Raw genomic sequence first — 26,930 nt, 5'->3', positions numbered from 1 at the left:
ACAGAGTTGCAATTTTCCAATAGTGGATGGACCAGGAAACGAACAGGGTCAACAGCCAAGAGGAAGAAGAGGAGCAAGGATGCGTGGTGGAAGGCAAAACAGAGGAAGAGGCAGAAGAGGACATAGGAGCATATCTGATGACATAAGGGCCACTATTGTAGACCACGTTGTCAATCATGGCCTTACAATGGCTGAGGCGGGTCGAAGGGTGCAGCTGAATATTGGGAGATCAACCGTGTCCTCAATAGTTCAAACGTTTCGAAGAGAGAACAGGTATGTCCACCAATGTACAGTACACTGTTACTGTATATAAGCAGTATACTGTATACTTCCTACAATGCTTCATATTACAGTAGTCCACTATACTATACAGGTACATACTGCACCCACCTGTATGTTTTACAGTAAAATGTGTGTTCGCATAGATTTTGTCTATGTGAAAGCATCACTGCATTTTTCCCCACATAGGACTGCAAGATGACCTCAAACCGGTGGCAGAGGACGCCTTTTCACACCTCAACAGGAGGAGGCTATTTGCACCATGGTCCGAGCAAACAATGCCATGAGACTCAGGGAAATACAAAAGACCATTATAGAAGACAACGATGTGTTTGAAAACATCCATACGGTTAGCATCTCAACCATCGACAGGGTGCTGCATAGAAACCAGATGAGTATGAAACAGCTGTAAGGTGTACCATTTCAAAGGAATGAGGACAGAGTTATGGAGCTACGGTACCAGTATGTACAGGTAAAACATATATCTATGTAACTACTTTACAGCAACATTTTATAGTGATGCATAGTACAGTAAGCATAAACTGCAAACATTTCTATTGCTGTGGAAGGAACATACAATATATGTACATTTTATGTCACTCTTCCTTACCAAAACAAATTCAACTGTGTGTTCTGGGATATAGCGTATAATGGAGTTGGAATCAAGTGAACCCTCTCACAACTTTGTATACGTGGATGAGGCTGGCTTCAACCTGACCAAATGCAGAAGGCGGGGTCGGAATATCATCGGTCACAGAGCTACTGTGGATTTGCCAGGCCAACGGGGAGGAAATATCACCATGTGTGCTGCTATTTCGGAGCATGGTTTCCTAACCCATATCCCCCTTATAGGGCCATACAACACCCAGCATCTACTCAACTTTTTAGAGACTCTCTACAGGGCTCTCATCCCTGATGATGAGAGGGGTCTGTTTAGAGAGGATTTTTTTATTTTATTTATTTTTTATTTTACCTTTATTGAACCAGGCAAGTCAGTTAAGAACAAATTCTTATTTTCAATGACGGCCTGGGAACAGTGGGTTAACTGCCTGTTCAGGGGCAGAACGACAGATTTGTACCTTGTTAGCTCGGGGGTTTGAACTTGCAACCTTCCGGTTACTAGTCCACCACTCTAACCACTAGGCTACCCTGCCGCCCCGATTTGCCAAAGTATGTGGTCATTTGTGATAATGTGAGTTTCCATCGATAAAACATCATAAGGCAATGGTTTGTGACCCACCCGAGGATGCTCATAGAATTCCTCCCACCTTATTCACCATTCCTTAACCTAATTGAGGAGTTCTTTTCAGCATGGAGGTGGAAGGTGTACGATCGTCAGCCACACATACAGATGACCCTGCTGGCTGCAATGGATGCAGCATGTGAGGACATCACAGTAGACGCCTGCAGAGGATGGATAAGGCATTCCAAAAGATTCTTTCCACGTTGCATTGAAAGGGAAAATATCCGGTGTGATGTGGATGAGAATATGTGGGCCGACAGACAGGAACGTCTGGATGTGTAGAGACAGCACAACAGTGCTGCGGGCAAAGTTGTGCCTTAGGGGTGGTTTCCTGTGTTTCTTTCTAATTTTGTTTTTTTTCTCTCTTTGTGCCCCTTGGGTTGTCCAGTCTCTTTCAATCAATAATCCACATACAGTAATATGTAAATGTTACTGTTGAAATTGATATATGCCATAGAAGTGCAGCCTTGTGCATTTTCAATACAGTAACTGTCATCCAAACTGTAGCCTAAGTTTACATCAGGTAATACTGTCAAAGTACATAGTTACATTGACAACATGCCTAAACATTTTGACGACCTTGTTTGTGAACAATGACTAAATGGCTTATCAGTCTGATGACACTGACATGATCATTGGCATGAATATCTTCTTTTGAGAGATGTACTAAGGATTTTTAGTGACTGACTAGCTTTAGGAACATATCTATTGTATATTGCAATTTGTACAAATTGTTCTGAGAAATGCACTTATTATTTTGCACATGTTAGGGATGATGTGAGAAATGCACTTGTTATTTTGCACATGTTAGGGATGATGTGAGAAATGCACTTGTTATTTTGCACATGTTAGGGATGATGTGAGAAATGCACTTATTATTTTGCACATGTTAGGGATGATGTGAGAAATGCACTTGTTATTTTGCACATGTTTGGGATGATGTGAGAAATGCACCAACGCGACTGCGAAAAACTGTAACACTTTTTTGCTTACTACATGATTCCACATGTGTTATTTCATAGTTTTGATGTCTTTACTATTATTCTACAATGTAGAAAATAGTAAAAATACAGAAAAACCCTTGAATGAGTAGGTGTGTCCAATCTTATGACTGGTACTGTATATAGATAGATAGATAGATAGATAGATAGATAGATAGATAGATAGATAGATAGATAGATAGATAGATAGATAGATAGATAGCAGATATACTAGTCATTCCATCTATCTATCTACTTAGAGGACAACCAGAAATGGTTGGATCTCACCTCTGAATACCTGTCGTGGTTATCGTTTATGTTTAAGGTGTGGCAGGGAGAGTAGATGAAAACATGTACTATCTGAGTCATCTGATGAGTGTGTTCACGGGGTTTCATGTCAACCGCTGTCCCTCTACAGTATATGCAAATGATCTGAGGTTCAGGGAAATAATCTGATAAAAGGGAGTTCACACTGGATTAGAATGGGTGTTGGATTTAAGGGTGCCGCTCCATGCAGGTGGTCTAAAACGTAACACCCCTGCACACTCCCTTAGTGACAGGAGAGATGGACCCAATGCATACAGTAGGCCTTACTCATTTTGAACTCTCTACTGACTTATTGACTAAGTGACTGAAGCTCAAAATGGTTCATGAGGAATTAAGATTGAAAGTTTTCAAAGGTTTGTGGCCCACCAAGTGAACAAAAACAGATGTTTTCTAACCAGGACCCAGTCAGCAGCCGTGAAACGCTGCTCCCGATGGTGGTCCTGATAATTCATTTACCGGTTCGAAAAGACATCCATTTTCACAATGTGGTGCAGCTTTCGAAAGTCAGCTATAACAACAACACGTTTTACAGCAGAGACCTGTGGAGCATTGCAGGAGGACGTAGATAGGTTTTCAATTAGCCATTTGGAAGCTGGGGATAATTAGGTGGCCATAGTAGTATGGTAGACCAGATTAGGAATTTGGCCCAGACAGACATTATTACCCCTACTCATAAAAAGTGTGATTATGAAGTATGGTAAATGTGTGTATGTCCCAGACCGTCTTCAACAGTATAATGGTTTACTGGTTTACAATGGCATGTCAGGTATGTGGAAGCCAAAACGTGACCAGTTACTGAGATCATGCTAAAGCGTTTTACTGCAGCTAATCCTTTGAACTGGTTTGGATTAATACCATAGTAACCTACAAATCAGGACTCTAGTCTCAGAGGTTGCATAATGAGATCATGCTCAGACAAAACCCTCTTGGCGTTAACACAGTACTGTGTGCCACGGTGTGTTTCAAATGATACCTGCAGGTCCTAATGTTGGTTTAATAAAGCTTGAATGCCTAATGGAATAGGTTAAAAAAAAACTGTTAGTTGTCATAATTGCTTGTGCTCTTCTGCCTGCAGAAAACACCTAGAGCAATGAATGTACTAGGGGAAACATGTTAAGGAGTATGAACTGAAGGTCTTGGGTAGCACTGTCAAGATCAAGATCAACACTTGACCTCGATCAGGTTTTTACTTGTTCACTTATCCTTGCTCCCTGCCTGCTTGCCTGATCCCCTCAGTTAATTGCGTGCCTCCTCGTTCCCTGCAAATGTCGTGCGACGAAACTGCGTCCTTGTGGGAGCAACGCACCGCAGTGTCCTGACTGGAACCGGCTGGAATGCATTCCCCCCGTGCGCATTCACTCACATTTTGTCATATGTTGTCCCCGGCCGCACACGCAGAAGAACTTGCTGCGCCGTATTGTTTTCATCCGGTTAACGACGCACACGCAGAAGAGTTTGCTACGCCGTATTGTTTTCATCCGATTAACGATGCCACTATCAATCTCGCCCATCATCATAGACATCAAACCTTCATACCAGGGGGTAGGCTGCGGGCCAGCGCTGCGTGGGCGTATATGTGTGATGGTAAGAGCCCTAACAGCCCCGCGTTGCCTCTTACTTCCACCTGCTCTAGTTTTCCCTTTGACATGCTAGTGAGGTCTCACCTGGTTTCACATTTTGGTCTGGTGGATGTGTGGGTCTAGCATTTCTCACCTCTCTCTCGTCCCTGTCGGAACAGACTGTCCTATATGACTCTCTCTACTAGTATGCGCTTGTTATGGACCAAAGCCAAAACCACAGGCACTGACTTATTGAAGGAAACACTTCAATGAGAGAACATTCTTTTTGCCCATGAAGTGTTTCCATGGGGATATTGTACTATAGACTCAAGACAGACAGTGTTTGTAGCAGCTTTAAGTGTGACCTCATATTAATGATCCCTAGATCCTGTCTGTGAATGGTACAATGTAGGCGTGGCTGTTTACACAGAAAGGAAGAGAAAACCTTTATTGATCCAACAAGGTAATCCCACAGTCATCTGCTGCCTTTATCACCTAATGAGGTAGATTGAGAGTGCAAAGGACTTGAAGGTGCCTACTCCGGGAGAGAGAGAGAGAGAGGGGGAGAGAGAGAGAGAGAGAGAGGGGGAGAGAGAGAGAGAGAGAGAGACAAATAGAGAGAAAGACAAATAGAGATGACTATGAGTTGTGTTACCTTAACTCACATTCCAAACACCCTGTCAGAGCGGCTTAAACTGGATGTTTTATTGTGCTTTTTCCCATCAGACTTTCACCGGCTTCTTTCGTTGCCGCGCCCACACCTTAACTACCTTAACCATACGTCTTATCTTATCACCTCACCTGACTTAAAGCTCATATTGTTATGACGTATGTTCTGGTGCCAAAATGTCTAAGATCTTGGTTAGATGAATTGATCATGGGAATAACATCCTCACATTACTTGAGCTAAAGTCATAAAAAAAGTCAGTGAAAGACTGAAAGAAAGCTTGATGGTTGCCATGACGAATCAACACACATTTTGTAACTCCTATACAAGTAGAACATTGTTGTCAACTTCAAGAGGATGAAAAAGTTGTGTCCTGCGAGAATGTCTGGAAAATGATCTCACTTGCCCCCCCAGACAGACAAACACACACACACACACACACACACACACACACACACACACACACACACACACACACACACACAAGGGAGGAATTGAGCAACCCATGTGACACAGCACAAAGTTCAGTGTTTATTACAGGCTGCTGATCTGATGAGTAGGTGGATAGACATTAGTTTCTCATTATTAATTAAAGTGTAGTATTAGTAGATACTAGATATGTTGTTTACACACATACAAATGTGCAAACAAACACACACATACGTAAACACGCACAAACACAGACACACAAACAGAGAGTGTTGTAGCAGTGTGTGCCTGAACTTTCCCTCCACACAGGGCTCAGTAATCCTGGATCAGAGAACACAAAGGGCCTCAGAGTGCTGGTGATGTAAGCAGCAGTGTGTCCAGCGAGTGAGCGCGTTGCTTTACCCCAGCACTGTCCCCTAGAGCACTGCTGCAGGCTGTGTTTGGGGCGGAAAAACCTGGCCCTGTCTTGGCTGACCCCATGACAGCTGACACATAGTTGGTGCGAGAGCGATAGCGAGACTAGCCCAAACCCTACCATTCCTATCTGATCTGTCACAGACAGGGGACCGTCTCTGACCTGGGACCCAGTGGGAAAGTGAAAGTTGTTCGAAGCAGTGGAGAAGAATGTGGTCCAGCTCCGTCTAGGAGGGGAGGATCAGGAGCAGCTCGCTGCCGCGACCAGGGACTACTGAGACTGGTGCTTATCTTACTACTGTCAACACAAGGTGCTGCCTAGCCTGGAGAGAGAGAGAGAAAGAGAGAGAGAGAAAGAGAGAGAGGGGGGAGAGAGAGAGGAGGAGAGAGAGTGAGGGACGCCACGTTGCCTCACAGGTGAGTATTGCTAGGTAAATATTTACCTAGTAAACACCTCATGGGTCCGTAATCTCACCAGTATCGGTAGCAGGCAGGGCGCTGCCTGCCAGGGTTGCAAAGTAGGTAGAAGTGGCTGTGTTGTTGACGTATGTTGAAATTGAAGTGCAAGAGGTTTTGGATGGAATAAGTGTTTACTGTGCGTTTGGGTTGACCCTTTGTATCAGACACTCTCCTGAGTTGGCGAGGCTGTAAGTGTTTGATAATATCCCTGAGAGTCGTTTGTGTGTATTTTTTGGTGTACACTGCATAGGAGCATCATGGATTTGCTGCAGGACTCTCGGTGGACCATGCAGGGCCTCAACAGCCGTCTGAAGGGCTTCCTGGAGCAGATAAACAAGCTGCAAGAGGCAAACTTGTGTCTGGAGGGCCAAATTGCAGACTGGGGTCTGAGGAACGCTCCGCACCCCCAGGAATGGACCCAGCAGGAAAGCACTGTGGACGACCTTCGTTCCCAGGTGAGACTGCCATCTGCTATAGACTGCTATTACCTTCTTAATTGGTCCAAACATTGAGCCCTGAGGGACCCCAACTCATTAAACAGTCCATTTGTTTGCCAGTGATTATGCTGAGGTACTGTAAATGCCTAGATTTGATTGAGCTGGTGTGTTGTGGCCATACAGTAGCTAGTAGGACTGACTTTAGGAACCTAACTTGTGCTGTATATTATCCGTATCATTTTTTTGCCAGAGTAGACCAAAGCCGACAAAATGTCTCTGAAAATAGCTTGCAAAGCATCTTTACTTCAAAGGTGTTTTCTTGCGTGCAGGGTTTTGGCTTGAGATAGATACAGCATTGACTGAACAAACCGGTTGTTAACCATTTTCAGTCCTGGCGATGATTACACTTAATAGCAGTCGAATTAAAACTGGCTTATGACAACCCAGACAATGTCAACTGTTACAGAGATTGAGAAGTAGTATCATACTGTATGTCAGGACATTTGGAAACAAGCCATCACTCCATTGTCACACACAAGAATGTGGATCCTTTTATTGCTTTAAAGGCCGTTGCCCTAGAAGACCATTAACAACAGGCTGCTGTAATTGTCAGCTCACATGAGCTGATTGGAGGTTTTGCAACCACTCCTTGATTTATGGTTTTTATGGCCACCCTTTTGCCTTGATGACAGCTTTGCACACTCTTTTGAATTTCTCTCAACCAGCTTCATGAGGTAGTCACCTGGAATGCATTTGAATGAACAGGTGTTCCTTGTTAGAAGTAAATTTGTGGAAAATCTTTCCTTCTTAATGTGTTTGAGCCAATCAGTTGTGTTGTGACAATGTAGGGTTGGTATACAGAATATAGCCCTATTTGGTAAAATACCAAGTCCATATTATGGCAAGAACAGCTTAAATAAGCAAAGAGAAATGACAGTCCATCATTACTTTAAGACATGAAGGTCAGTCAATACGGAAAGGATGAACTAGAGTTACCTCTGCTGCAAAGGATAGGTTCAGTAGAGTTACCAGCCTCAGAAATTGCAGCCCAAATAAATGCTTCACAGAGTTCAAGTAACAGACACATGTCATCATCAACTGTTCAGAGAAGACTGTATGAATCAGGCATTTGTGGTTGAATTGCTGCAAAGTATCCACTACTAAAGGACACCAATAAGAAGAAGATACTTGCTTGGGCCAAGAAACACGAGCAATGGACATTAGACCGGTGGAAATATGTCCTTTGGTCTGGAGTCCAAATTGGAGATTTTTGGTTCAAACCGCTGTGTCTTTGTGAGATGCGGTATGGGTGAACAGATGATCTCCGCATGCGTATTTTCCACCGTAAAGCATGGAGTTATGGTGTGTGGGTGCTTTGCTGGTGACACTGTCTGTGATTTATTTAGAATTCAAGGCACACTTAACCAGCATGGCTACCACAGCATTCTGCAGCGATATGCCATCCCATGTGGTTTGGGTTTAGTGGGACTGTCATTTGTTTTTCCACCGAACAATGACCCAACACACCTCCAGGCTGTGTAAGAACTATTTTACCAAGAAGGAGAGTGATGGAGTGCTGCATCAGATGACCTGGCCTCCACAATCCCCTGACCTCAACCCAATTGAGATGGTTTGGGATGAGTCAGATCACAGAGTGAAGGAAAAGCAGCCAACAAGTGCTCAGCATACAGTGGGGCAAAAAAGAATTTAGTCAGACACCAATTGTGCAAGTTCTCCCACTTAAAAAGATGAGAGAGGCCTGTAATTTTCATCATAGGTACACTTCTATGACAGACAAAATGAGAGAAAAAAAATCCAGAAAATCACATTGTAGGATTTTTAATGGATTTATTTGCAAATTAGTAAGTATTTGGTCACCTTCAAACAAGCAAGATTTCTGGCTCTCACAGACCTGTAACTTCTTCTTTAAGATGCTCCTCTGTCCTCCACTCATTACCTGTATTAATGGCACCTGTTTGAACTTGTTATCATTTTAAAAGACACCTGTCCACAACCTAAAACAGTCACACTCCAAACTCCACTATGGCCAAGACCAAAGAGCTGTCAAAGGACACCAGAAACAAAATTGTAGACCTGCACCAGGCTGGGAAGACTGAATCTGCAATAGGTAAGCAGCTTGGTTTGAAGAAATCAACTGTGGAAGCAATTATTAGGAAATGGACGACATACAAGACCACTGATAATCTCCCTCAATCTGGGGCTCCACGCAAGATCTCACCCCGTGGGGTCAAAATGATCATAAGGTGAGCAAAAATCCCAGAACCACATGGGGGGACCTAGTGAATGACCTGCAGAGAGCTGGGACCAAAGTAACAAAGCCTACCATCAATAACACACTACGGGGGTGGAAACATCATGCGTTGGGGCTGTTTTACTGCAAAGGGACCAGGACGACTGATCTTTGTAAAGGAAAGAATGAATGGGGCCATGTATCGTGAGATTTTGAGTGAAAACCTCCTTCCATCAGCAAGGGCATTGAAGATGAAACGTGGCTGGGTCTTTCAGCATGACAATGATCCCAGACACACCGCCCAGGCAACGAAGGAGTGGCTTCGTAAGAAGCATTTCAAGGTCCTGGAGTGGCCTAGCCAGTCTCCAGATCTCAACCCCATAGAAAATCTTTGGAGGGAGTTGAAAGTCTGTGTTGCCCAGCAACAACCCCAAAACATCACTGCTCTAGAGGAGATCTGCATGGAGGAATGGGCCAAAATACCAGCAACAGTGTGTGAAAACCTTGTGAAGACTTACAGAAAACGTTTGATCTCTGTCATTGCCAACAAAGGGTATATAACAAAGTATTGAGATAAACTTTTGTTATTGACCAAATACATATTTTCCACCAAAATTTGCAAATCAATTCATTAAAAATCCTACAACGTGATTTTCTGGATTTTTTTTCTCATTTTGTCTGTCATAGTTGAAGTGTACCTATGACGAAAATTACAGGCCTCGTCTTTTTAAGTGGGAGAACTTGCACAATTGGTGGCTGACTAAATACTTTTTTGCCCCACTGTATGTTGCAACTCCTTCTACACTGTTGGAAAAGCATTCCAGGTGAAGCTGGTTGAGAGAATGGCAAGAGTGTGCAAAGCTGTCACCAATGCAAAGAGTGGCTATTTGAATAATCTCAAATATAAAATATATTTTGATTTAACACCTTTTTGGTTACTACATGATTCCGTATGTGTTATTTCATAATTTTGATGTCTTCACTATTATTCTACAATGTAGAAAATAGTCACAATAAAGAAAAACCCTTGAATGAGTAGGTGTTCTAAAACTCGACCGGTAGTGTATGTATGACATTTCCTCACACTTTCGCCTGGACTAATACCTGGAATATTGATTTCTGTGGAACCCAGGACTCCCTGGAAAACAGTGGCAATTGTTACTGTGTGTCCTCACTATCCTGGCTAAATATATCAAATGAAATGAAAAATGTATGACTTGACATACGCATAAATGATAACATTCTTCAAATCTTCCTTTTTGACATGAATTCATGATTTATAGTACAATTGACTTTGTGCGCATCTTCCTCAAGTCCGGTGTCAGTCCTAGACTAGTGTTATTGTTGTGGGTTTAGGTTTTAAGACCTCGCGCCACCCTCATTCTATTTAGAAGCATTGAATGACGAGCCATAATAAGGAATACTGATACCCCGTGTAAATAGCCAAGTTATCATTACTCACTGTGTATTTATTTCCTGTGTTATTGTTTGTCTATTTTTACCTCTGCATTGTTGGGAAGGGCCTGTAAAGTAAGAATTTCACTGGTAGTCTACACCTGTTGTTTACGAAACATGCGACAAATACAATTTGATGTGATTTCATTTGATATTAATCCGTTAATGTTCAGTTGGAGAAGTGCCCTGTCGGACGAATACAAGCCGCTAATGTCTGGTTTGTACTCTCTCAGGGCTATGAATCAACACAGTCAGAGATGAATAACTGGCAGAGCTAAGATAATGGAATGGGTAATTGCAATGAAAATATGATCATAACCTTTGAGGCGGTTGTTGTGAGCAAAAGCACAACACAATAAAGTCCAAGTTATTCCTGACTTTCCTCCTTCAGAATGGGTGTGTTGGCCTTGAGTAAGCATTGTGCTATTGTGATTGGCAAAGGACGAGTCAACATTGAAAACTCTGTTTGCTCAAAATGGCCCTAGGTTGTACAGCAAGCGTTTCAAAATATCAAAGATGCAAGGGATTTTGGATAACATGAGTTAAAGTTTCATGTGCTCGCATTGCAGTTAACGCCAAACATTTATGGTTTATGAGTACTAGAGTCCCTGTGAGAGGCTCTTCGGCTGTAATAATACCTGTGCCACAACTGCTTCAGGCCTTGTCTTAATGAACCAAATCGTGGAACGTCATCATGTAATAAATCTGACTCACTGAGCTGGTGGCAATCTGACAAGCATGAACAGGCAGAATATTATTGCGCAGTCAGTTTCAATGAATGTGAAGTGGCTCAACCTCAAGTGATCTTATTCTCACAGAATTAATGAGCAATTCCAACTGACTTGTCTAAATTGATTAAAGGGATACTTTTTTTTTTTTTTTTTTTGGGGGGGGTTTGGCATTGATGCCATTTATCTACTTCCCCCAAAATCAGATGACATTGTGGAATCCATTGTTATGTCTCTGTGTACAGTATAATTCTTTCTCGTCTCTGTTCCAACTTCCTTTCTCTGATGAACTTTCAAAGGCGTCTCTCTTTATGCTGGTGCTAGTGTGTTAGCCTTGTCCCGGACTCTATGTGCGGTAGCCAACTCTTCCGTCGGTCAATGTCATGCCACACGGTATGAGACGAGGCTAGTGTAATACAAGGAAGCGAAACTACAGTTGTTCTATTGCGATAAGCCTCACCCGTATGTTTTCACATTAAAAACAGACCCCAATTTGATGCAGCACCTGGTAATGTGACCTTCCAGTGTACTGAGGTGTATTCGTATGTGATGTCATGTTTCATCGTGTTTTACACGCTTCTCGTCGCATCTTATTCCCTTCCTTGTTGTTTTTGTCTTGTGTGTGTTGACTGTGTTGTAGGTTGGTAAGCTGCTGATGGAGAATGCAGAGCTGGTGCTGCAGTCTGACCACATGATGTCCAGGGCTTCTACCATCCAGGCCAGGTCAGTAGTGTTTGGGACATTCTAGGTCAGGCCTAGAATACTATACTAATACAGTAACACATACCCTCATAGTATTTATTATCATCATATCTAAAGAAAACAATGCTATACCATAGCAGTTCTGGAAAAATCCATCAAATCCTACTCCTACCAATTTCAGTCTATAACACTTTTAATGCACCTCTTGAATAACAATCAGATATTTCATTTTCCCCTGCAGCGATACTTTATAATCACTTCTCTACTGTAGCAGCAGTGCAGCCTGCACTTTGTTGTAACTCGGCTAGTTCCCACTCCTGCTCAACAACCTGCATACAAATCGCAGCCCGGCTGTGTTGTGCCTCGTCAGCACTTTCCCCATCGGTATTGATGCAGAGTGACACACCAGCCCCTCTGCTACTGCCAGAGAGCTGCGTGCCAAATGGCACCCTAATTCTTATTTAGAGCACCACTTTTAACCAGGACCCATAAGGGTGCCCATTGAGTGTGGTCAAAAGTAGTGCACTGAATGGGGGATAGGGTGTCATTTGAGATGCAGACGGATATCCATTAACCCCTGAAGGGCAAGGGAGGGCAACAGCATGCAGACAGCTATGAGCTATGAATACACACCTCCTCTATTTATATATTGTGTCCTGCTAGCCTTACCTGGGCCACTGTCACAATGTTGTCTGCAACTCTGTGTCACAAGGTTTATATTGTGTTTCAAATATATATGTATTACTTGTGTACTTGTTGACATTTTACTGCATGATTAGGCGCTAGTAACATAAGCATTTCACAGCACCCGCTATAACACCTGCTGAACCGTGTACGTGACCAATACACTTTGATTTGATGTCCGTGACTGTGACTTTAGCATGCTGGGAAGTGAGGACTATTGCAACTACTGAATGACTGTTGCAAGATTTTTTTCGTACTGTATGATAAGGTCTTTTACATGATTAGGTTAGATCTGATGAAGGGTCACTAAAACACATGGGAGCAGAGATTGCAGTGTGCAGTCTATTTACCTTTACCTGAAAACACTTGTATATCTTAAAACATCTTACTGCAGTGGGCTACATCAGGGTCACACAGAGTGATTCTTAGCAGTCTTAAACAAATCTACTTTGAAACAAAAGTACACACCTCACACACATGGTTATGGGCTTAAAAACAGAAGACACCTGTACCATGTCAGATATAGAGTTTGCATCCCACTGTTACACTTTATATACAGTACATCACAGAAGACTGAATTATAACACAACCGTTTGACATAGAAACACCATAGTTCCGTCATAAATAAATACAAACGCCTTTGTTAATTATGAAATTATGAAACATATGAATAACATTCCACCCGTGAGGCCAACGAGGGTGTTTTTAGTCACTGACTGCAGGAAAGGGCTATGCACCTGCTTAGATACAATGGATGTGTGGCTGTAACGTTTTCCGTATACTGTGTCACGGTGTTTACCTACATGCACAGTCTGTGTAGCTGTTTCACCACCCATGTAGGGTACCCTGGCTAGTTGAACCAGAGTCGGGTACATTCAGTAATACATTTCCCTATGTAACCCCCACCACCTCTTGGTAAAGTATAGGCCTATAGCTGCTTTGCAAAGTGGTCAAGGCTAAATACAAGTAAGTCGATATCACCGACTGAAACATGGAAACAGGGACTACCTGCCAAGTAAGAAACAACAACAACAACACAAAATGTGTTCTTCGATTTTATTTTATTTTTTCCATTGAGTGCTCTAATGAACACAACCCAGTTGATATGATGAGATGTGTCGTGTGTCCTGTCATAGGTGTGAGGCGGAAGAGAGGCAGACCAAATGTCTGGAGCAACAGGTGGCTCTGCTGAGGGAGAACCAGATGAGGGTGGAGCAAACCAACGTGCAGCTGGAGGCGGAGCTACACCACTCCATGACAGAGCTGCAGGACATGCACCAGGACTATGTGGTACGGTCTTGTGCCAGTGTCCGTGTGCATGTTGCAAGGGTCTGTACGGTTGCGGACAGCTGCTTTTGTTCAGTAAAGACATCCGTAAAAAAAAAGGTTGAATAAATACTGTAACATTTGTTTGTAAGATCGCCTTAACTTTAGGCTATTTACTGTAAAAGTCCTATTGAATTGTGTTTGGTTGCATCAAAAATATTGACATTTAAAGGAGATGCATCTACTGCTTGTATAGTTCCATCTGAGCCACTGGCTTAATCCCATTCTTCAACTTGTATTTGTGGTTGAGTTGAAGACATGAATCCAACACATCATTTGTTAACATGTCGACAGGTTAATAGGCTATTGATTGTATTTGGTATACAACCAAATATCAACATTTGAAGGAGATTTATCTCTTGCTTGGATAGTTCCAGCTGTGCCACTGACTTTAATTCCAGTTTATCTCCAAATTAATAATTGATATGTTGATGAAACGTCTGCATCTCAACCAAAACTCGAAGTTAAAGAATAGGACTGATTCAAAACAAACTTTGATGAATGGGCATTTCAAGTTTGTTTTGATTCAGTCCAATTCTTCAACTTCGATTTCTGTTTGAGATGCAGACGTGAATCCAACATATCAATGATTAATTTGTAGACAAAAAGGAATAAAAGTCAGACTAAGTCAGTAGCACAGGTGAAACTATCCAAGCAAATCAAATCAAATGTATTTATATAGCCCTTCGTACATCAGCTGTTATCTCAAAGTGCTGTACAGAAACCCAGCCTAAAACCCCAAACAGCAAGCAATGCAGGTGTAGAAGCACGGTGGCTAGGAAAAACTCCCTAGAAAGGCCAAAACCTAGGAAGAAACCTAGAGAGGAACCAGGCTATGTGGGTTGGCCAGTCCTCTTCTGGCTGTGCCGGGTGGAGATTTAACAGAACATGGCCAAGATGTTCAAATGTTCATAAATGACCAGCATGGTCGAATAATAATAAGGCAGAACAGTTGAAACTGGAGCAGCAGCACGACCAGGTGGACTGGGGACAGCAAGGAGTCATCATGTCAGGTAGTCCTGGGGCATGGTCCTAGGGCTCAGGTCCTCCGAGAGAGAGAAAGATAGAGAATTAGAGAGAGCATATGTGGGGTGGCCAGTCCTCTTCTGGCTGTGCCGGGTGGAGATTATAACAGAACATGGCCAAGATGTTCAAATGTTCATAAATGACCAGCATGGTCGAATAATAATAAGGCAGAAAAGCAGAAGATGCATCTCCTTCAAATGTTGATATTTGGTTGCGTTGACAACCAAAAACATTCCAACATCACTAAATATCATTAGAGAGAGGGGGAGAGAGAGGGAGGGGGAGAGAGAGGGAGGGGGAGAGAGAGGGAGGGAGAGAGGGAGGGAGAGAGGGAGAGAGGGAGGGAGAGAGGGAGAGGGGGAGAGAGAGGGAGGGGGAGAGAGAGGGAGGGAGAGAGGGAGGGAGAGAGGGAGAGGGAGAGAGGGAGGGAGGGAGAGAGGGAGAGGGAGAAGCAAGCTACTGTAAAGAAAGAGCAGCGTCTCAGAACACCTCCTTATTATCCCATTAACCAGACACCTCCCCTATTGACCTCAGTGGAAAGGCTTGTTAGGTTTCACACCATCCTTTCCCTTTCAATGCATTCCTGTCATCCTCCCACCCTTCTCTCTCTCTCTTTCACTAACCCTTTTTATTCCTGCTGACTAATACTCCCCTTCCCTTCCTCCACTCAGGTCTTTACGTGATCCAGCTACTCTCTCCCACACACACGCACGCACGCACACACACACACACACACACACACACACACACACACACACACACACACACACACACACACTGTCCCAGACTCACAGGCTCAATAACAGACTCCCTCCCCTGCATTGCGTGTGTCTGATCTCACACTGTTCTCTCTCTCTCTCTCTTGCTCTCTCCCTCTGCCCTCGTTCTCTCTCTGTTCCCTTTTCTCCTTCATTCTCAGGATCCATCGCCTCTCGCTGTCACACACACACTTGTATACTCTCTTACATTCATATATCTCCCTGTTTCTCTCTCCCTCTTCTCTCTACCTCTCACTGGTTGGCTCATTGTTCAGGCAGCCCGTGCTCTGCAGCAGCAGGAGGCCGACTCTCGTGATGCGCTGCTAGTGACGGCCACAGCGTGGGAGGAGGATGGCACAGGGATGGAGCTCTCCCAGCTCCTCGACCGAATCAGGACGCAGTGCGACCGCCTCAGCCTCACCGGCCTAAGTCGAGTCCCAGACGACCGACACCACGGCCTGGCCGCCGGCCCAAATCAAGCTCCATGCTCCGCTGCCGGGCCTAGCCGTTTTGGAGCCACACTCAGGCCCCGAGCCCATGGAGGATCTCTCCCACAGGTACGCAGTGTCCCACTGCCTTCGTCCCTCCGCATCTCTTCATTTCCTTCCATCCATCCATCCCTCTCTCTGTCTTTCCTTTCATCCTCCCTTGGCTCCCTGCCACCTAGTCACACCCTGACCATAGCTCACCTCGGCTGTTTGCATGCAACGCAGTGACATGTGGTAAGATAAGAGGCGTTGGTTTAATTTTGATTTGTTGTACAGAATTAGGGGTCGGAGCTCTGAGGTGGTCTGAGGTCCGAGATGGGTTGTTCACCTCTCTCCCTCTCTCTCTCCTTCTCTTTCTCTCTCCTTCCCTCTTCATACTCATCACACACCACTCCACATACAGAAAGGTACCCGTGGCCAATCCATTACCTCCGAAGAAGAAGAGATCCACTTTTACTGCGATATCGAAACGCTGCTCCACACAACCTCTTTAGATGTCGATACGTTGTGAACCACAACCGCAGCATTGTAATACACCACTTGTAACGGGCCTCTCTGATCTGTTTACTGCTAAGTCCTTATAAGGCATCAGCTGAGGACAGTAATCTTTTCAGTCTTTGAAATAGGAGCATTTGGATTTCAGTTGAAAAGGAGAACTTGCAATTGGCACAGCTGTTGTTTTTGACATCACATCTGATGGGGACAGTATTACAGGCTTTGAAATAGTAGCATTTTGATTTCAGGGAATATGATATGTTTAGCAAATGGGCTATAGCTTCCTGTCATAGCTGTGTTGTTTTTAACAATAACGCAGCCCATCTAGTCAGTTTTGCTTATTGCCCATGAGATGATATTTCAGCTCATATTTCAGGTTTTGAAATAGGAGCATTTCAGTTTCAATTGAATATGGGGAATAGAATGAGTCACTCATCATGGCTGTCTTGTTTCCGTCTGGTCAGTTTTACCGTCTGGCTGCATCCCAATTGGCACCTTATTCCTTGGTTAGTGCACTACTTTTGACCAGGACCCATAGGGCTCCCATAGGGCTCTGGTCTAAAGTAGTGCAATTTTTAGGGAATAGGGATCCATTTGGGATGCGGCCAGTGACTTTGATGTAACAGGCGTCATTAAGTACCTTGGCCCATGGCTGCAGGCAGGCAGCGACTGGTACTTCACCAGCGTCTGCTCTACAGAATGACTTTGTTGCCCTCCTAGATAGAGCCCCCTTATGTCAGAATGGACTGGAGTCTGGAGTGGAATACAGCCCTGTTACAGCCTGGTTCCAGATCTGTCGGCGAAGCAGAGTTGGCTGAAGCAAATACAGTGCATTCGGAAAGTATTCAGGCCCCCTGACTTTTTCCACATTTTGTTACGTTACAGCCTTATTCTAAATGAGATTACTTTTTTTAATTAAAAAAAAATCCTCATCAATCTACACACAATATCCCCATAATGACAAAGTAAAACAGGTTTTTAGAAAATTATGCAAATGTATTAAAAATAAAAACAGAAATACCTTATTTAAATAAGTAGTCAGACCCTTTGCTATGAGACTTGAAATTGAGCTCAGGTGCATCCTGTTTCCATTGACCATCCTTGAGATGTTTCTACAACTTGATTGGAGTACACCTGTGGGAAATTCAATTGATTGGACATGATTTGAAAAGGCACATATCTGTCTATATAAGGTCCCACATTTGACCGTGCATGTCAGAGCAAAAACCAAACCATGAGGTCGAAGGAATTGTCCGTAGAGCTCCGAGACAGGATTGTCGAGGCATAGATCTGGGGAAGCCAGTCCTCAGTAAAAGGCACATAAAAGCCCTCTTGGAGTTTGCCAAAAGATACCTAAAGGACTCTCAGACCAAGATTGAACTCTTTGGCCTGAATGCCAAGCATCATGTCTTACATCCCTACAGTGAAGCATGGTGGTGGCAGCGTCATGTTGTGGGTATGTTTTTCAGCGGCAGGGACTGGGAGACTAGTCAGGACCGAGGGAAAGATGAACAGAGCAAAGTACAGAGATATCCTTGATGAAAACCTACTCCAGAGTGTTCAGGACCTCAAACTGGGGCGAAGGTTCACCTTCCAACAAGACAACAACCCTAAGCACACAGCCAAGACAATAGTGGCTTCGGGACGAGTCTCTGAATGTTCTTGAGTGGCCCAGCCAGAGCCTGAACTTGAACCCGATTGAACATTTCTGGAGAGACCTGAAAATAACTGTGCAGCGACGCTCCCCATCCAACCTGACAGAGCTTGAGAGGATCTGCAGAGAGAAATGGGAGAAACTCCCCAAATACAGGTGTGTCAAGCTTGTAGCGTCATACCCACGAAGGCTCAAGGTAATAACCGAAGGTGCTTCAACAAAGTACTCAGTAAAGGGTCTGAATAGTTAGGTAAATGTCCTATTTTAAAAATTTCTAAGTCTAAAAAAACTGTTCCATCCATTTTAGAATAGGGCCTGAGTGGGGATCTGAATACTTCCCGAATGCACTGTACATACTGTATGGGACGAGGCTAACTAGCTATTATGTTATCCATCTTACTGTAAAATGACTGGTTAAGGTTAGCATTTACAATAATTGCCCCTAATATGTTCTTGTTTACACGGTAATTATAGAGTAATATTATGATGTCCACAGGTTTGAGGAATCCATTGAGCACAAGTGTCAGTTTCATGTTTAACTAACAAACTTGATTCAACGTGTTTGTGCCCTGTGGGAATCTGTGGGGAAAATGATTACAGGTAGATTTATAAAGGTGTGAAGTTTATTTACAATATTTCATCAAGTTTAAGTCATGGTTTAGAGTTGTTTTACTTTGTGTACCTGCACAGAGTCCTCTGGCTCTGTGCCAATGTGTGAGGGTGCCAGTTTTTATGGGTGTGTGTGGGTACCAGTTTTTATGAGTGTGTGCGGGTGCCAATTTGTATGAGTGTGTGTGTGTCCCTGAGTTCCATGTGAACTGTTCCTGTATGTGTGTGTGTCAGCATCTATCTCCATCAGAACTTTATTTTTGTGTACGTCCATGTGAATGATGTGTGTGCATGCGTACTTCCGTGCGCACGTGTAGGTGTATGTGTGTGTGTTATATGACCTCTTTCTCTCCCCCCCAGCTCAATGCAGAAGAGGCAGCATGGGCCCAGGTGAACCTCGGAGGGACTGCCCTCAGGGAGGCGCGGGCAGAGCTGGCCGAGGCCAGGAAACAGTGGCACTGCCTGCAGGTGGAGATCGAGTCCCTACATGCTCTGGTGAGCACACACACACACATGCACAGACACACACACACATCACTATAAGCTTAGCATTGCAGCAGACAAACACCCATGGATCAGTAGAGTATGGAGAACATTCATCTTGATTGATTCTGAAAGCACTATTGGGGATTCTTTCACACTTATACTCTTGCCTCTTCCCCCTCGACCCCGTCCCCTCTCTCTATCGCTTCTGTTCCACCTTCTGTGTCATCCTCTCATCACCTTTTGTCCCTATCCACCCTCTCCTCTATCATATTCCCTCTTTCCCCTCTACACTGTCCTCCCTCTCCATCGCTGTGCTCCACCTTCTCCATCCCCTCTCTGCTCTCTCTCCCCTCTCCATTTTTACAATTATTTAATCTCTCTGATCCTGCTATTACCCCTCTCTCCTCCATCTCCTCTCTCCTCCATCTCCTCTCTCCTCCATCTCTTCTCTCTCCTCTCTCCTCCATCTCTTCTCTCTCCTCTCTCCTCCATCTCCTCTCTCCTCCATCTCCTCTCCCCTCTCTCCTCCATATCCTCTCTATTCTCACCTCTCTCCTCTCTTCTTTCTCCTCTACCCTTTCCTCCATCTCCTCTCTCCTCCATCTCCTCTCCCCTCTCTAATACTTCTCCTCTCCCCTCTCTCCTCCATCTCCCCTCCATCTCCTCTCCACTCTCTCCATCTCCTCTACCCTCTCTCCTCTATCTCCTCTTCCCTCTCCCCTCTCACCTCCTCTGCCCCCTCCTCTATCTCTGTCCGCTCTCTCCCTTTTCATCTGCTCTCTCTGTCCCACATCATTTTCTCCTGTCCACCCTCTCTCCTCTCTCCCCCGTCCTTCCCTTCACCAGGAGAAAGGTCTGGAGAGTTCCCTCCACCACACCCAGTGTCAGTACTCCAGCCAGCTGCAGGGCCTGTCCCAGGTCATCCAAGGTCTGGAGGGCGAACTGGAGCAGGTGAGGGGCGGCCTGGCCACGCAGCGAGAGCGCCACGGCCAGCTGCTCAATACCAAGATGAGGCTGGAGAAAGAGATCGCCACCTACAGGCGCCTGCTGGAGCGCGAGGAGGGCAGGTGAGGAGGCTACCGGTCACAGATAGGGGCTATATGGGCCCTCAACAAAAATGTTGCACTAAAAATGAAATAGGATGCCATTTGGTACAGATCCTGGGTCAGATGTAGCAGAGGAGGTTTGGTGAACTACATGGTGACGAGTAACCTTCCCTGAGATTTGACATGTGTAACTGTAACCCCCAGAGCAAAAGGCTTTACTCTAGAATGGAGCAGCTGAGCGATTTCTGGTCAATTACACAGACATAAACTCAGCAAAAAAAGAAAAGTCCCTTTTTCAGGACCCTGTCTTTCAAAGATAATTTGTAAAAATTCAAATAACTTCACAAATTTTCATGCTTGTTCAATGAACCATAAACAATTCATGAACATGCACCTGTGTCTTTAAGATACTAACAGCTTACAGACAGTGGGAAATTAAGGTCACAGTTATGAAAAACTTAGGACACTAAAGAGGCCTTTCTATTGACTCTGAAAAACACAAAAAGAAAGATGCCCAGGGTCCCTGCTCATCTGCGTGAATGTGCCTTAGGCATGCTGCAAGGAGGCATGAGGACTGCAGATGTGGCCAGGGCAATAAATTGCAATGTCCGTACTGTGAGACGCCTAAGACAGCGCTACAGGGAGACAGGACGGACAGCCGATCGTCCTCGCAGTGGCAGACCACGTGTAACAACACCTGCGGGACAGGCACAGGATGGCAACAACAACTGGAACGCACAATCCCACCCTCAGTGCTCAGACTGTCCGCAATAGGCTGAGAGAGGCTGGACTGAGGGCTTGTAGGCCTGTTGTAAGGCAGGTCCTCAGAAGACATCACCGGCAACAATGTCGCCTATGGGCACAAACCCACCGTCGCTGGCCAGGCAGGACTGGCAAAAAGTGCTCTTCACTGATGAGTCGCGGTTGTGTCTCACCAGGGGTGATGGTCGGATTTGTGTTTATCGTCGAAGGAATGAGCGTTACACCGAGGTTACACTGGAATGGGATCGATTTGAAGGTGGAGGGTCCGTCATGGTCTGGGGCGGTGTGTCACAGCATCATCGGACTGAGCTTGTTGTCATTGTAGGCAATCTCAAAGCTGTGCGCTACAGGGAAGACATCCACCTCCCTCATGTGGTACCCCTCCTGCAGGCTTATCCTGACATGACCCTCTAGCATGACAATGCCACCAGCCATACTGCTCGTTCTGTGCATTATTTCCTGCAAGACAGGAATGTCAGTGTTCTGTCATGACCAGCGAAGAGCCCGGATCTCAATCCCATTGAGCATGTCTGGGACCTGTTGGATCGAAGGGTGAGGGTTAGGGCCATTCCCCCCAGAAATGTCCGGGAACTTGGTGCAGGTACATTGGTGGAAGAATGGGGTAACATGTCACAGCAAGAACTGGCAAATCTGGTGCAGTCCATGAGGAGGAGATGCACTGCAGTACTTAATGCAGCTGGTGGCCACACCAGATACTGACTGTTAGGGACACATTATTCCATTTCTGTTATTCACATGTCTGTGGAACTTGTTCAGTTTACGTCTCAGTTATGTTCATACAAATATTTACACGTTAAGTTTGCTGAAAATAAACGCAGTTGACAGTGAGAGTTTCTTTTTTTGCTGAGTTTAGATGCACACAGATGAATACGCACCTACTAAGGGTGAGATAGCTGATATGAAGGTATAACGTGATATTGTGAAATAGCATTTTAAAACAGTTTCATGCTACAGGGCATATTCACAGCAATGAGCTGGCAGGTCTTTATCCTAAACCGCAAACCTGAACTATAAATAAGAACCGTAAAAGCTCTGAGATATAAAATGAATGAAGATGGATGAAATAAACAGGCAGGATAAGCTTTAGTACAACATTAAAATGTTCAAACAGAAATTGTATCACATTGAAGTTCTTAATTAACGAGACGTTGAAGAAACTTGAAGGTATTTTGCTCAAGAAACTTTTTGAGGGCACTATACATTTGAAAGAAAAGGGATCGAAAGTGAAGGTTGTGAATCATTAGTCAGTATGAGAAAGATGATCTCAGGATCTGTGAGGACATGAGGAAGGGTGGAGACCCTTTTAAGTTGCATGAACTCTCCTTCACTTTGCAAATGAACCAAAATGAAGATGCCCCAGTTGCTTTTAACAGAACATGAAAACTATGCTATAAAAACTCCCCAATGAGGGTCCCACGCCCTATAATGACCCATATTTTGTTTCCCATGCACATTCAGACAGTCAAAAACGTATCACCAAACACATCAAATTCATACAATTGTAGTTGGAAGTTTACATACACTTAGGTTGGAGTCATTAAAACTCGTTTTTCAACTACTCCACAAATTTCTTGTTCACTAACTATGGTTTTGGCAAGTCGGTTAGGACATCTACTTTGTGCATGACACAAGTCATTTTTCCAACAATTGTTTACAGACAGATTATTTCACTTATAATTCACTGTATCACAATTCCAGTGGGTCAGAAGTTTACATACACTAAGTTGACTGTGCCTTTAAACAGCTTGGAAAATTCCAGAAAATGATGCCATGACTTTAGAAGCTTCTGATAGGCTAATTGACATCATTTGAGTCAATTGGAGGCGTACCTTTATACTCAATGCCTCTTTGCTTGACATCATGGGAAAATCCAATGAAATCAGCCAAGAAAAAAAAAACATTCTAGACCTCCACAATTCTGGTTCATCCTTGGGAGCAATTTCCAAATGCCTGAAGGTACCACGTTTATCTGTACAAACAATAGTACGCAAATATAAACACCATGGGACCACACAGCCAACATACCGCTCAGGAAGGAGACGCGTTCTGTCTCCTAAAGATGAACGTACTTTGGTGTGAAAAGTGCAAATCAATTCCAGAACAACAGCAAAGAACCTTGTGAAGATGTTGGAGGAAACAGGTACAACAATATCTATATCCACAGTAAAACGAGTCCTATATCAACATAACCTGAAAGGCCACTCAGCAAGTAAGAAGCCACTGCTCCAAAACCGCCATTAAAAAGCCAGACTACGGTTTGCAACTACACATGGGGACAAAGATCGTACTATTTGGAGAAATGTCCTCTGGTCTGATGAAACAAAAATAGAACTGTTTGGCCATAATGACTATCGTTATGTTTGGAGGGAAAAGGGGGAGGCTTGCATACCGAAGAACATCATCCCAACCGTGAGGAACAGGGGTGGGAACACTACCTTGTTCCAAACATTTTCAAATAAATCAAATAAATTAAACATCCAAAAGATGGCCCCGGAGAAGAAGGCAGACATTTTACGTGCCCCCAGCCGATTGTGGTTTTTTGTTTGTTTATAACTTATTTTGTACGTAATGTTGCCGCTACAGTCTCTTAGGACCAAAAATAACTTCAAGACATCAGGACGGCAATTACTTACCACGGACTAGCTGAATCACGACTCTGACGCGAAGGATGAACTGCGTCCTCGGGAACATGCTCCAATCTCTTTGATCTGCGTGAAGAGGAGGCGGAGAAAGAGGGGCCGAAGAGCGGGCTGCCTTCTGAGAATTCGTAGGTGATCGAATGAACCCCCACTTCCATCCATTCTGCTAGCAAACGTGCAATCCTTGGAGAATAAAATTGACGAGTTACGTGGAAGATTAAACTACCAACGGGACATTAAATATTGTAACATCTTATGCTTCATGGAGTCGTGGCTGAACGACGACAATATCAACATACAGCTGGCTGGTTATACAATGTAGCGGCAAGATAGAACAGCAGCGTCTGGTAAGACAAGGGGCGGCAGACTATGTATTTTTGTAAATAACAGCTTGTCAGCGATATCTAAGAAAGTCTCGAGCAATTGCTCGCCTGAGGTAGAATATCTTATAATAAGCTGTAGACCACACTAACTACCGAGAGATCTGTATTCTTCATAGCTGTTTACATATCACCACTGTCAGAGGCTGGCACTAAGACAGCATTGAATGATCTGCATAAGCAAACAAGAAAACGCTCACCCAGAGGCGGAGCTCCTAGTACCCGGGGACTTCAATGCGGGGAAACTTAAATCCGTTTTACCAAATTTCTATCAGCATGTTAAATGTGCAACCAGAGGAAAAATAACTCTGGACCACCTATACTCCACACACACAGACGCATACAAAGCTCTCCCTCACCCTCCATTTGGCAAATCTGACCATAATTCTATCCTCCTAATTCCTGCAAAAATGAAAGCAGGAAGCACCAGTGACAAGATCAATAAAGAAGTGTTCAGATGAAGCAGATGCGAAGCCACAGGACTGTTTTGCAGCACAGACAGGAATATATTCCTCGATTCCTGCAATGGCATTGTGGAGTACAGAACATCAGTTATTGGATTCATCAGTAAGTGCATCGATGAATTTGTCCCCACAGTGACCGCACGTACATACCCCAACCAGAAGCCATGGATTGTAGTCAGGATCCGCACTGAGCTAAAGGATAGAGCTGCCGCTTTCAAGGGGTCGGACTCGGAAGCTTATAAGAAATACCGCTATGGCCTCCGACGAACCATCAAGCAGGCAAAGTGTCAATTGAGGACTAAGATCCAATCGTACTACACCGGCTCTGACTCTCATCGGATGTGGCAGGGCTTGCAAACCATTACAGACTACAAAGGGAAGCACAGCCGAGAGCTGCCCAGTGACATGAGCCTTCCAGATGAGCTAAACTACTTCAATGCTCGCTTTGAGGCAAAGAACACTGAAACATGCATGAGAGCACCATCTATTCCGGGAAGACTGTGTGATCACGCTCTCTGCAGCCAATGTGAGTAAGATCTTTATACAGGTCAACATTCACAAGGCCGCAGGACCAGATGGATTACCAGGATGTGTACTGCGAGCAAACGCTGACCAACTGACAAGTGTCTTCACTGACATGTTCAACCTCTCCCTGTCCGAATCTGTAATACCAACATGTTTAAAGCAGACCACCATAGTGCCTGTGCCCAAAAACACTAAGGTAACCTGCCGAAATGACTACTGACCCGTAGCACTCACATCTGTAGCCATGAAGTGCATTGAAAGGCTGGTCATGGCTCACATCAACATCATCATCCCAGAAACCCTAGACCCACTCCAATTTGCATGCCACCCTAACAGATCCACAGATGATACAATCTCTATTGCACTCCACACTGCCCTTTCCCACCTGGACAAAAGGAACACCTATGTGAGAATGCTATTCATTGACTACAGCTCAGTGTTCAACACCATAGTACCCTCAAAGCTCATCAATAAACTAAGGAACCTGGGACTAAACACCACCCTCTGCAACTGGATCCTGGACTTCCTGACGGGCCGCCCCCAGGTGGTAAAGATAGGTAACAACACATCCGCCACGCTGATCCTCAACACAGGGGGCCCTCAGGGGTGCGTGCTCAGTCCCCTCCTGTACTCTCTGTTCACTCATGACTGCACGGCCAGGCACGACTCCAACACCATCATTAAATTTGCCGATGACACAACAGTGGTAGGCCTGATCACCGACAACGACGAGACAGCATATAGGGAGGAGGTCAGAGACCTGGATATGTGGTGCCCGGACAACAACCTCTCCCTCAACGTGATCAAGACAAAGGAGATGATTGTGGACTCCTGGAAAAGGAGGACCGAGCACGCCCCCATTCTCATCGACGGGGCTGCAGTGGAGCAGGTCGAGTGCTTGAAGTTCCTTGGTGTCCACATCACCAACAAACTGACATGGTCCAATTACACCAAGACAGTCGTGAAGAGGGCACGACAAAACCTATTCCCCCTCATCCTGGCTGGTTGCATCACTGCCTGGTATGGCAACTGCTCAGCTTCCGACCGCAAGGCACTACAGAGGGTAGCGCAAACAGACCGGTACATCACTGGGGCCAAGCTTCTAGCCATCCAGGACCTCTACCAGGCATTGTCAGAGGAAGGCATTAAACATTGTCAAAGACTCCAGCCACCCTAGTCATAGACTGTTCTCTCGGCTACCGCACAGCAAGCAGTACCGGAGCGCCAAGTCTAGGTTCAAGAGGCTTCTAAACAGCTTCTACCCCCAAGCCATAAGACTCCTGAACATCTAGTCAAATGGCTACCCAGACTATTTGCATTGTCCCCCACCCCTCTCCCCCTCTTTACACCACTGCTACTCTCTGTTGTAAATCTATGCATAGTCACTTTAATAACTCTAGCTACATGTACATACTATCTCAACTAACCGGTGCCACTGCACATTGACTCTGTATCGGTACCCCCCTGTATATAGTCTCGTTATTGTTATTGTACTGCTGCTCTTTAATTAATTGACACTTTTATCTCTTATTCTTATCTGTATTTTTTTGAAACCGCATTGTTGGTTAGGGGCTCGTAAGTAAGCATTTCCCTGTGAGGTGTACACGTGTTGTATTCGGCGCATTTGACTAATAAAA

The 26,930-nt window shown here is 44.6% G+C and overlaps 1 protein-coding gene across 2 annotated transcripts in view; it reads left to right on the top strand.

Annotated features, from left to right (window-relative positions):
* Positions 1-5,789: 5,789 nt before the first annotated feature.
* The window catches only part of LOC135538960 (keratin, type I cytoskeletal 18-A-like), a 30,096-nt gene continuing 8,955 nt past the window's right edge, over positions 5,790-26,930 (top strand). The window contains exons 1-7 of one of the 2 annotated variants that reach the window (XM_064964832.1): positions 5,790-6,315; positions 6,608-6,812; positions 11,869-11,951; positions 13,751-13,904; positions 16,000-16,281; positions 19,331-19,465; positions 20,303-20,523. In XM_064964832.1, coding sequence (XP_064820904.1) covers positions 6,615-6,812; positions 11,869-11,951; positions 13,751-13,904; positions 16,000-16,281; positions 19,331-19,465; positions 20,303-20,523 — 1,073 coding nt within the window. In that variant the 5' untranslated portion in view covers positions 5,790-6,315; positions 6,608-6,614. The other variant, XM_064964833.1, reaches the window with a different exon arrangement.

The sequence above is a fragment of the Oncorhynchus masou genome, unplaced genomic scaffold, assembly GCF_036934945.1.
Source record: "Oncorhynchus masou masou isolate Uvic2021 unplaced genomic scaffold, UVic_Omas_1.1 unplaced_scaffold_32___fragment_6___debris, whole genome shotgun sequence".
NCBI lineage: Eukaryota > Metazoa > Chordata > Actinopteri > Salmoniformes > Salmonidae > Oncorhynchus > Oncorhynchus masou.
Note: the sequence above shows the minus strand (reverse complement) of the source record. Positions and strands in the feature narration are given on the sequence as shown.